The sequence below is a fragment of the Heterodontus francisci genome, chromosome 7 (assembly GCF_036365525.1).
Source record: "Heterodontus francisci isolate sHetFra1 chromosome 7, sHetFra1.hap1, whole genome shotgun sequence".
Taxonomy (NCBI): domain Eukaryota; kingdom Metazoa; phylum Chordata; class Chondrichthyes; order Heterodontiformes; family Heterodontidae; genus Heterodontus; species Heterodontus francisci.
In genome coordinates this window covers 103,548,149-103,560,028 of record NC_090377.1, presented here as the reverse complement: position 1 = coordinate 103,560,028, position 11,880 = coordinate 103,548,149, and the positions used below count along the sequence as shown (strand labels likewise).

At 43.2% G+C, this 11,880-nt stretch overlaps 1 protein-coding gene across 5 annotated transcripts; it reads left to right on the top strand.

Moving 5' to 3' along the window:
* Nucleotides 1-4,970: 4,970 nt before the first annotated feature.
* LOC137372204 (gamma-crystallin M2-like) lies at nt 4,971-9,815 on the top strand. 5 transcript variants are annotated; one of them, XM_068035817.1, is made up of 4 exons: nt 5,956-5,964; nt 8,316-8,558; nt 9,134-9,156; nt 9,545-9,815. In XM_068035817.1, exons 1-4 carry the CDS (start codon nt 5,956-5,958, stop codon nt 9,813-9,815), a joined length of 546 nt encoding a protein of 181 aa, XP_067891918.1. The 5 variants fall into 5 exon arrangements, with proteins under 5 accessions (XP_067891915.1, XP_067891918.1, XP_067891916.1 ...); XM_068035814.1 differs by lacking the exons at nt 5,956-5,964; nt 9,134-9,156 and adding an exon at nt 4,971-4,985 and having other exon boundaries at nt 9,540-9,815; XM_068035815.1 differs by lacking the exon at nt 9,134-9,156 and having other exon boundaries at nt 9,540-9,815.
* The last annotated feature ends 2,065 nt before the right edge of the window (nt 9,816-11,880 follow it).

The window sequence follows — 11,880 nt, the reverse complement described above, 5'->3', positions numbered from 1 at the left end:
AAGTAATGGCAAGAGTCATCGACAGTGCTATCAGGCGCCACTTAAACAGCAACAACCTGACCACTGATGATCAGCTTACATTCTGCCAGGGCCACTTGACTCCAGACCTCATTACAGCATTGGTCCAAACTTGGACAAACATGAATTCCAGAGGTGAGGTGAGAGTGATTGCCTTTGACATCAAGGCAGCATTTGATTGAGTGTCACATCAAGGAGCCCGAGCAAAATTGAACTCAATGGGAATGAGGGGGACAGCCGCCACTGGCTGGAGTTGTCCCGAGCACAAAGGAAGGTGGTTATGATTGTCGAAGGCCAAGAATCCCAACCCCAGGACATGGCTGCAGGAGTTGCTCAGTTCGTGTCTTAGGCCCATCCATCTTCAGCGCCATTATCAATGATCTATCCTCCATCATAAGGTCAGAAATGGGGATGTTTGCCTATGATTGCACAGTATTCAGTACCATTTATAACTCCTCAGATAATAAAGCAGTCTGTGCCTGCATGCAGCAAGCCTGGAAAAAGTGGCAAGTAACATTCGTGCCACACATATGCCAGGCAATGACCATCTTCAACAACAGAGAATATAAATATCTCCCTTTGATATTTAACAGCTTTACAATTGCTGAATCTCCCACCATCAACATCCTGGTGGTCACCATTGACCAGAATCCTAACTGGACCATTCAGATAAAATACTGTGGCTACATGAGCAGGTCAGAGGCTGGAATTTCAGTGGTGAGTAACTCACCTCCTGACTTCCCAAAGCCTGTTCACCATCCACAAGGCACAAGTCAGTGGCGGCACAGTGGTTAGCACCGCAGCCTCACAGCTCCAGCGACCTAGGTTCAATTCTGGGTACTGCCTGTGTGGAGTTTTCAAGTTCTCCCTGTGTCTACGTGGGTTTCCTCCGGGTGCTCTGGTTTCCTCCCACATGCCAAAAGACTTGCAGGTTGCTAGGTAAATTGGCCATTATAAATTGCCCCTAGTATAGGTAGGTGGTAGGGAAATATAGGGACAGGTGGGGATGTGGTAGGAATATGGGATTAGTATAAATGGGTGGTTGATGGTCAGCACAGACTCAAATTGCAAATTGCTTTCTCAGTCGGTTTAAGTGCATGGCAATTGGCCAGAACTTTTATTGCCAAAGCCAGGGCAGGTTCAGGTGTTGGTGCGAAATTAAATCCTGAAAAAATGTTGGTGTGTCAGAAACCAGACATGATTCTGCTCACTTCCAACTTTTAATGGGACATGTTCCAAGGTGTGCGAGAAATCCCCATGGAGATGTCAGCTCAGTCATTGAAATATCCAATTATGCCTTTAAACCAGGATTCTGACTTTTAACAGTCAACGCATGGATTTCTCGAGCTGTGTGGAACTCGCCGGGGACGTCAAGCGAGAACACAGCATGGAGTCATTGATCAATGAATCTAACAGGTTGGAAAACCTTGAAACAATGAAACTGCTTAGCTGCTACCATATCAATGGATAATAAAAAGCATTCAATTTATCTGTATTATTGTGTCTGGATTCATCACTTATATTCTTGCTGATGACAAAAAAAGGAGTGGCCCCTTTGCTTACTTTACCTACTTTTTCTGAACATTTATAGGTTGACAAGGGAACAGACTAGATACAGAATGAAGCTCCTTCCTCTGACACATTTTGAGCAGCATTTTCCTGTTTCGCTCAGCTTTTCTTTGGCATCTCCATTAGTGTCAAATTTCAGGCACTTGCAGCTTGTTTCAAGTTTAGGTTCTAAAGGAGAAACAAAAGTGTTATAAAGTAGTGTCTGAGATAGTTGGTATTGAGATATACTCCTTTGCTATTTGTAGCTGTGTCTAATTCACCTTGTAATTTTCTCACATGGAAACTATTTCCTTGTTCTCATAGATAGCTGGATATACTGGTCAATTCAGTAGGTGTTTGATTACTTACTTGCTATGATCATAACAAGAACCAATCAGACAGGTTTTCTTGAAGAAAGAGGTTAACTGAATCGTACCTAGACTGAACTAATAAAATAATAAACAATGCGCGAACTTTCACTCAAACACATTTTGGAGGCTTGCACGCACACAAATACGTTACAAGGTGGGGAAAGGTAGATTGGTTGAGTTAGAGTCCATTGAAAAAAAAGTATACAGTCTGAGGCTTGTTGATTTGGCTGGCTTCCAGCTAAATACAATGGTCCTGAGGCCATAGTTTGAGGAGGTAGATATTGGTTTGGTGAGTCTCTTGGAGATAGCAATGCAGATGGTTTCCTCAAACAGGATTTCTGATAGTAGCAGGAGTATTCAAAGGTGGTCTGTCAATAAGTCGGATTTGAAAGCTTTCAAGCTGGAATGGAGAGAGAGCGAGGGAGCCCCACTTAGGGCCTGCTCATGTCAGAGTCCAGCTGCTTTTCCTCTACTGCAGAAAAAAGCACCAGCTTAAAACCAGAGATGGTGTGGGGCATGTCACATGACAGTCAACCAGTCATTCAAACATAGCAATTAGCAGTATTTCTCTGCTTCCTGAGAGAACAGGTAGTTCCTTTAAACTTCCTGGGTCTTGGTTCTTGCTGGGATATTAACCGACAGTTCATCTCTCCCTTCACAAGCATTGCAGTGTAGGATACAGTGTAGCAAATTGGTGATCCTTTTAATCTAAAGGATGAATTTGCTGGCAGCTTGTCTTTTTAAAAAAATATATAAATTCATATCTCCAGTCAATGGATTAGAGACAATTTTCAACAAAACATATTGGCTTAACAATATTTTCGCACCAATATCGATAAGATGTGACACTGAAATGCCTGCGATCTTGACAGAGCTCTCCTTAAAGTGACCTGGTGCTTTATTTTTTGTGATGGTAAATACATGTTGTACCACACTCTCAGGAAGAGACTCCCCCACATGTCGAACTGATGGAGACTTTTTCTTCAACGACCTGCACATCTTTGCAAAATGTTTCCACTTCAAACATGAATTACACTATTTCCCTTGAGCTGGACATGGCATTGTGACTCAATGAGCATTTCCACAATTTCGGCACAGTTTTGAAGGTAACTTACCTTAATGGGACACAATTTGATGAGGTTGCTGAGTTCTTCTTGTCCCTAACCCTTGCACTGCAGCTGGTTGGGCAAGCTGTATCTGTAACTGTGAGTCGAAGAGTGCATGTGTTTGTAACCACTTCAAAACTAACATGGCAGGTTCAATCTGGACTGCTCAGGTGATGACATTTTCCAAGGTCAAATCATCATCCTCCATGAGGAGACATTCCCTAATTTGCGGAATTGAAGTCTTTCCAATCAATTGGTCACAATTAATTTATTGGTTAGTGTGCCAAATTTACATGTAGCCACCAATCACTGCAATGCTGTCACTTTTGTTTAATGGGCTCACCAAGTCCCTGGGATCTCTGACGTAATGCGCATTGCTCTTTCATCACACTTTCCCCTGGCACAAAGTATTTTTTGAGAGCACTTACCACTGTATCAAACTGAGAGGTATCTTCTGTGACCTGCTCGAATATACACTGGCCTTCTGCTCCTCGACAATGTACAAGTATCGTTTTCTTCTGGTTCACTTCTATATCTGGGCTGTCTGTCCTTGTAGTGAGCAAGTAGATCTTGAACCCTGAAATCCATCGCTCCTAGCACATGGGAGTATTTCCCACCATTGAAACAAATGGTTCTGGAGTTGATAACAATGAACTCTGTGGAATCATCCTCGTAGCCACGTTTTTGTTATGTTTATGCCGGATTGCTGGATATATTACGTACATCTGATTTATCTCAGAGCAATGCAGATACCACACTACTATTAAACCACCAACTGGTTTATTTACAGGACTTTAAAATATCTCAGTTCTTACAAGGTCTTACAAGGTACCTCTTACAAGGTACATGTCTTCTCCTGAACAGTCTCTGTTTTGTAAAACATTTTAGCTCTGTATCTTTTGGTTTCAGTTTCAACTCTTCAGCTCCAACCATAGGCTTAAGCAATCAAACACAGTGAATACTGATCAATGGACAGACTAATCAATCAATCACTACATGACACATTTTTGTTTTGATCTTGATATCCCTTACAAGTTTCTTTTCGTGCTTATTTTTTGTAGCACTTACTGTCTGGTTTGTCATCCTTTGCTGTTCTTTGTATCTTTCCCAGTCACTGGGATCTTTGCTTTTATTCTATTTTTGTTTATGACCAGTTGAGATGGGGGTCCAGGTGTTCCCTCTCATCCTTTGCCTGGTCTCACTGTGACAAGATTTAATTTTAAAAACATCGTATTTTAACTCCCCTTCAGTGACTCCTTGTTCACTGTTTTCCAATTGTAAGGCAAATAAATCAGACAGGTTTTATAAGATTTAGACAAGAAAGATGGAAGTTATTAATCTTAAACACTAATTTGGGTAATGGCTACGAATACACAATGCGACCACGCTCGCATGCATACGCGATAAACACACACGCAGATAGAGACAGAAAAAGTAGAAGGAATAAATGGGAAACATTTGAGGCAATATCTGGTAGTTATTTATGGTCTTTTGAGTTCAATGTGAAGACTTTGGTTGCCGGTAAGTCTTGCTGGTCGTTGGGGCCCAGTGCATGCTTTAACTTGTTTCGATGGCGGAGTCTTTTCTCTCTTGAGGTTTATGTGTTTTCAGTGTGTCTGGAGGCTTGTGAGAAAGCGAGAGAGAGCCAGCCAAGAGAGAAGCACTCTTGTTCCAGGTTCAGTTGCAATCTGCAGTCTGAATTCAAACTGCCCTGTGTCTCGTTCAAAAAGCCTGGACCAGCCGGTTAGTCATGTGACCAGCGATCATAACCACTCTTACCTTTGTGGATTCCAAAGCTCTTGTTTGGGGGGTGTAGTGCTGTCTCTTACCCTGACAAGATGTGGATCATCATTACCCAGCCCAATCTCTGTTAATTGAAACAGTGAGCATTTTTTTATATCTCGAAGCACTGTCTCTTAGTATGCAAATGTCCTCCAGCCAAGTGTCTGGTTATCGCTTTTTAAAAAGTAATTTCTTCACTCCAGCAACAGTTTAAAAATTAATGTTCAGATGATGAAATTAATATGCCTCATTCTTGGCAGGTGGGGATCTTCATGACAGTAAGCATATTTGTGATTATGTCAAAAATGTATTAGATTGCAATTGATTTGTATCCCTTGAACAGGGTCATCCCAGAGTCTCTTTTCTCCTTTTTATTTAGTACCCACTAAAGAATCCAACTACCCTCCCCCAGTATGCACATTCTACAAATTACTTTGATTACACGACCATCTGCCTTTCTATTATCCTCTTCACTGTTCTGATATGACTTCAGCAAAACTGAAATTTATAACAAAGTGAAAGGTAGTACATAACAAAATATCGCTGATTAAAATATGAAACCGTGAATGGGCTGTGACCGGTGTTAATAAATACCACCCTCAAAATTGCAGTGGCAATGTCACCAAATAAATACATGCAGTGATAAAAGATTATGAACTTTGAAGCACATTCTCAAATCTAAATACACAGACAGTTATACTTCTGTCGATTATGTAGAAAGCAACTTGTTCTGGATATGTACATCTGCATTTTGACCAGTTTTGGAGTAAACTTCAGCCATGACACTGAAATGCTGGAAAAATACCTGGTTGAATGTGTAATGACAACTGTTTGAGAATTTCAGTGGAAGCAGAGTGTAGGGAGCACAATGGCTTCCAATGTATTGTCACACAATTAAAAAGACATGAAGGCAAAATGCAATCAATGGGACATAGGTGCCTTAAATTCATTTTCTTTACAATGAGTGTATATGTCATGTGTTTTGCTGCTTTTATGCTGATTTCAAACCATTGCAATCATTAAAATAACAAAAGAAAAGCTCAGCAAAGCCATTTTACCCAACATATAAATACCAAGATGTGTGAAGCAATGAAACATTCAGCTAGTTACAAGCTAACTGTGATCTCAAAATGGGAAAGGTAAGGAAAACACAGAGTTTATATATTGTATTGTCGGCCCGGACCTGCTGGAAGTATACGAGAGTATGCTCCTGGCCGGCAGCATGTCAGAGACCATGAGAAAAGGCATCATCACCCTCATTTACAAGCAGAAGGGGGAGAGGGCAGAAATCAGAAATTGGCGGCCCATCTCACTGCTTAATGTTGATTACAAGATTCTGTCCAAAGTCATAGCCAGTCGAGTCAGGTCTGCTCTGGAGTTGGTGATTCACCCCGATCAGACCTGTACTGTACCCGGCAGGAAGATCTCTGATAGTCTCGCGCTACTCAGGGATACGATCGCCTACGTACGGGACAGGAGGGTGGACACCTGCCTCATCGGCCTGGACCAGGAGAAGGCTTTTGACAGGATATCGCACACCTACATGATGGACGTGCTTTCCAAAATGGGGTTTGGGGAGGGAATCTGCAATTGCATCCAACTGCTCTACACAAACATCAGTAGCGCAGTGTCAATCAACGGGTGGGAATCTGAAAGTTTCCCGATCAAATCTGGAGTCAGACAGGGCTGTCCTCTGTCCCCGGTCTTGTTTGTTTGCTGTATTGAACCCTTTGCTGAGTCTATTAGGAAGGATGCGAGCATAAGAGGGGTGACAATCCCAGGCAGCGGAGGCACTCAGGTCAAAACCTCCCTGTACATGGATGACGTCGCCGTCTTCTGCTCGGATCCGCTGTCCGTGCGCAGACTGATGAGCATCTGCGACCAGTTCGAACTGGCCTCGGGAGCCAAAGTTAACCACGGCAAGAGCGAGGCCATGTTCTTTGGGAACTGGGCTGACCGATCCTTTGTCCCCTTCACCGTCAGGTCAGATTACCTGAAGGTGCTGGGGATATGGTTCGGAAGTGCCGGGGCGTGCACCAAGACATGGGAGGAGCGAGTAGCCAAGGTACGACAAAAGTTGGGCATGTGGGGGCAGCGATCTCTCTCCATTGTGGGTAAGAACCTGGTCATCAGGTGCGAGGCGCTCACGTTGTTGCTCTACGTGGCGCAGGTCTGGTCCATACCCCACTCCTGCGCCGTGGCAGTCACCCGAGCCATTTTCCGCTTCGTCTGGGGATCTAAAATGGACCGGGTCCGGAGGGACACGATGTTCAAATCTCTGGACATGGGTGGGAAAAATGTACCCAACGTGGCCCTCATCCTGATGACCACCTTCGTGTGCGGCTGCATCAAGCTATGTGTAGATCCCCAGTACGCAAACTCCAAGTGTCACTACGTGCTGAGGTTCTATCTGTCCCCGGTGTTGCGAAGGATGGGCCTGGTCACATTGCCGCGGAACGCACCATGCAGTTGGGCGGCGCCGTACCACCTATCCTTCGTGGAGCAGTTTCTGCGGAAAAACACCTTTGACCACCGGTCCATCAGGCAGTGGTCTGCACGGAATGTCCTCAAGGCCCTACGGGAAAAGGAAACGGTGGATCCTGTCGGATGGTTCCCCGAGCAGACCGTCAAAGTCATTTGGCGGAATGCCTCATCACCAGAACTTTCAAACAAGCACCAAGACGTAGCTTGGCTGGTGGTGAGAAGGGCCCTCCCCGTCAGATCCTTCATGCACACCCGAAGTCTCGCCCCCTCCGCACAGTGCCCCCGCGTTGGCTGTGGTGGGGAAGAGACGGTCGCCCACCTCCTCCTGGAATGTGCCTTTGCAAAGCAGGTGTGGAAAGAGATGCAGTGGTTTTTGTCAAGGTTCATCCCAAGCAGCTCTGTAACACAGGAGTCTGTGCTCTACGGGCTGTTCCCAGGGACGCACACCGAGACAAACATCAACTGCTGCTGGAGGACGATAAATTCGGTGAAAGACGCCCTTTGGTCTGCCCGAAACTTGCTGGTCTTCCAGCGCAAAGAGTTGTCCACCAACGAATGTTGCAGACTGGCACATTCCAAGGTCCAGGACTACGTGCTGAGGGATGCACTAAAGCTTGGGGCAGCCGCAGCAAAGGCTCAATGGGGAAAGACCACAGTGTAAGGTTCCCCCACCAAGCTGGACTGAGGGGCTGGATCAATGGGAAACCCCTCGAACTGTATCGTTAATATTCTGAATTGCTGTAAATGTAAAACTGTAATTGACATGACAATTGTGAAATGGAAGGGTTGGGAAGAAACTCATGACAGTATTGAAGGAAACTGATCTCCCTTGCAATGTTTGTATTTTTTGGTGCTGTTTGGAAACTGTTTGGCAATGTAATTTTTACAGATTTTTATGAATAAAGTATATTTTGGAAATAAAAAAAAAAATATTGTATTGGAATTCTTCATCCAGCATTGCCAAGTTTGAGAAATTATGAATTTACAAACCTATGTCTTTCCACAGATTATCTTTTACGAGGACAGGAACTTCCAGGGTCGGCACTATGAGTGCAGTACTGACTGCGCTGACCTGCACTCTTTCTTCAGCCGCTGTAACTCCATCCGTGTTGACAGTGACTGGTGGGTGGTGTATGAGAGACCCAATTACATGGGATACCAGTATGTTCTGAGCAGGGGCGAATATCCTGACTACCAGCGCTGGATGGGATTCAATGACAGCATCAGGTCATGTCGCAGCTACCCATATGTGAGTTACCTTTGGTGGCTTAGATGTTCTACCCAAAGTGACACTTAGAAAATGATCAGTGACATTTGAGTTTATGTGCATCAGCAGTGAAGAGTCATCAGCTGTTTCCACAGGACTGATTTTAACTTTCAGCGGTGGTGATTAACAGGTCATGGATTGTCTGCCTGTCACACATCCTGCCTGATTTACTGATCCACTACCACCCATTTGTGGCACTGCCAGAAATTACTATCAGCCCTTGTAATTTTGTACCTGCAGTTAATTTATACGGGTTGGTTCTTAAGTCAATAATTGCATCAACTGGGAAAGAAGTTCTAAGTGTCGTACGATGGTAGCCTATTGCAAAGTCCTGAATATCTGAGATATAATTGGATGCATTTGTTCATAATTAATCAGATATTCAGAACCAAAAGCCAAATTGGAGCATTGACAGTGTAGGAAGTAATAAATTTATCTGCAGCTAGACTAAGGTGTGGATCGAATGGGGGTGTGATACTGACTAGATAGCTCTGTAGAGAGCCAGCATGGACTTGATGGGCTGAATGACTCTATGACTGGCTACAACGTGCTGACAGACATGTTTGCACCCACCCCATTCGTCTTACTTTAATTGTAGGAAAGATAAAGCTGCTCCACACAGAGAAGGAACCTCATCACAGTGGGAACTAGAATAACATTTAGATTTTTATTGATATTGCTAAACCTCCACCTGCATGCACCAACTAATATCAGTCCAATGTACACTCTTATAGATAATTCACTGATTTAGTATAAAATTGCCAAAGCTGCTTGCTGTTAACAAGTCTCAAACATAATTAACCGATTGAATCGATGTGAATAAATCATCTCAGCTTTGCTCTCATTGTTGATGTCATCATTGGGCCCCATTAGATTCCTTCCTTTACCAAGTTTCTCTTTGTCTACATATACCAAATGTATATTTGTAGTTTTATCACTAATGTCATTTCATTTCTATTACAGTACAGGGGAGGCTCCTACAGAATGAAGATTTACGAGAGACCTGACTTTGGAGGACAGATGATGGAATTCCAGGATGACTGTCCATCCGTCTATGATAGTTTCCGTTACCGTGACATTCACTCCTGCCATGTGATGGACGGTTACTGGATCTTCTATGAACATCCCAACTACAGAGGCCGACAGTACTTCATGAGACCCGGTGAATACAGGAGATTCAGTGACTGGGGTGCCTCTTGTTCGACAATTGGATCTTTCAGACGAATGAGAGATTTCTAGTCTCTCATTGTAAAACATGAGCTAATTTTGTTGAATTATTTATGAACATAATAAAATACTCTCTATTACATTGTCTTCTTGTTCAATTGATTTATTTTTGAATCCTCATACAAATTGTCCAAAACAGTGCTGGTATCTGGTAGTCTCATGCAGAATATTTTACCACAATGATCTCAGTTATATGATTATCATTAAAGTGAATAAATAGAGAAGCAGAAAATGTGTGGGCCAGGAGACTGCCAGAAAAGCTGTGAATGGGCCAATAGCACCATCCACTGCTGGTGTTGCTGGAGTTTGTGCACTCAATAGATTATGTCATTTGTATGGGGCCTTTAGGCACCTATTCTTGGCCTGAATGTCCTCCGATAAGGAATACTTCCACTTCCGGAGGCTGTGATGATTCAATTCCCTTGGCCTATCAGTCTCCAGGGCTCCACCAGTGCATTTGTCGACTGAAAAATAGGAATTTGCAACATACATAGTCCCCACCTGCAACACTGCCTCATCTGAGGTTTTCTTGAACACAGGGTTGATGAAGACAGATACAAAGGAAAGGAAGACAAAATCCAATGAGAGAGAACCATTAAGAATATCAGCTAACATAGGAGCCAAGAAGGGAAGTCTGGTGCTCAGCAATTTAGTGAGAATAGGATCAAGGGATCAGGAGATGGTTCCCATGGACAAGAAGAGCTTGGAGAAGGCATGAGGGGTGATAGGAGAGAAATTAGAGAAAGATGCAAGATCAGGACCAGAGCAGGGGAGATCGTCAGAGGATGTTTGGTCTTGTGATCTAGGGGAAGTGGGGCAGGAGCAACCACACAGTGAATGTGTCAAGAGAATGTGACACATTAAATGAAAAACACACTAGGAAGCATATCACATGACAAAAATATCTCAAGCAGTTTTTTTTAAAGAAAATTATCTATTTCTGCTGTGAGTCTATATTTCTATTTCTTATATTACACATCTGAAGAGCCTTAAGACATCCTGAGATTGTGAAAGCTGCTATATAAATGCAAATCTTTCTTTCTTTATTAGCAGTGACTATCTACCACTTATGGCCTTCTTTCAACAGATGAATTAGTACTCCTCCATGCTGAACACAACTTGGAAAAGACACTGTGGGGTTGCAAGGGCACAGAATGTACTATAGGTGGAGGACTTATGTCCATCAGTACTGAGTAAGCTGGCTGAGTCCAAATGACATATCTGGCAGACTGGACGTGTGGCAACATAAAGAAAAAAATGTACTTGTCCTCTGTAATGCACTGTAATGAGGACTTCACCTTTAAGAAAACCACACCTTTAAGAGATCAGCCCACAGATGCAGCTAATGACATCATATATGCAGGAGCCATCATTTTGAGAGGCACATTCAACACATGGTTTGCAGAGAGCACACACACACACACATGAGTATAAGACCTGGACCTGAGTTCATGCAATATAGATGAGTAAGACAATAAATAGTGTTTGTGTTGAATCTGAATAAAAAGCCTACAATTATAATTTAATGAAGACTTAAGAACACAGAACAACACTACAGCCTCATCCTCACCAATCTACCTGTCGCAGATGCATCTGTCCACAACAGCATTGGTAGGAGTGACCAGCAATCTCCTTGTGGAGATCGTTATGGTTACTGTTCCACCCCCAGCTGACTGGGGGTTTATCCCTTTATTTGGGTTTATCCCTTTGTGTTTTATTTGTCAAAAAAAGCCAGCTACTGGTTTTCTTGTGGGGTTAAAACAGGAAATCATTTACTTATCGATCAATACGCTGCAGTGAGAATCTTTTTTGATGTTGTCTGATGCAGCGTAAATATACGTGGAGTTCAGGTTGTTTGAAGATCTCAAAACAGGTTTATGAAGCAGCTAATATATACAGTACAGAGCCAACTATTACAGGACCTTGCCTCTTGGTGTTACAGGAGCAGAAACTGGCATGTTGCCAAATGACTACATTCTGGCACTTGGCTCATTAGCATACTAAGATCTTAAAGGTACATTACTCTTAAAGGAAATCACACAACATATGTCTTAACCCGAAATTCTCCCAACTGCAT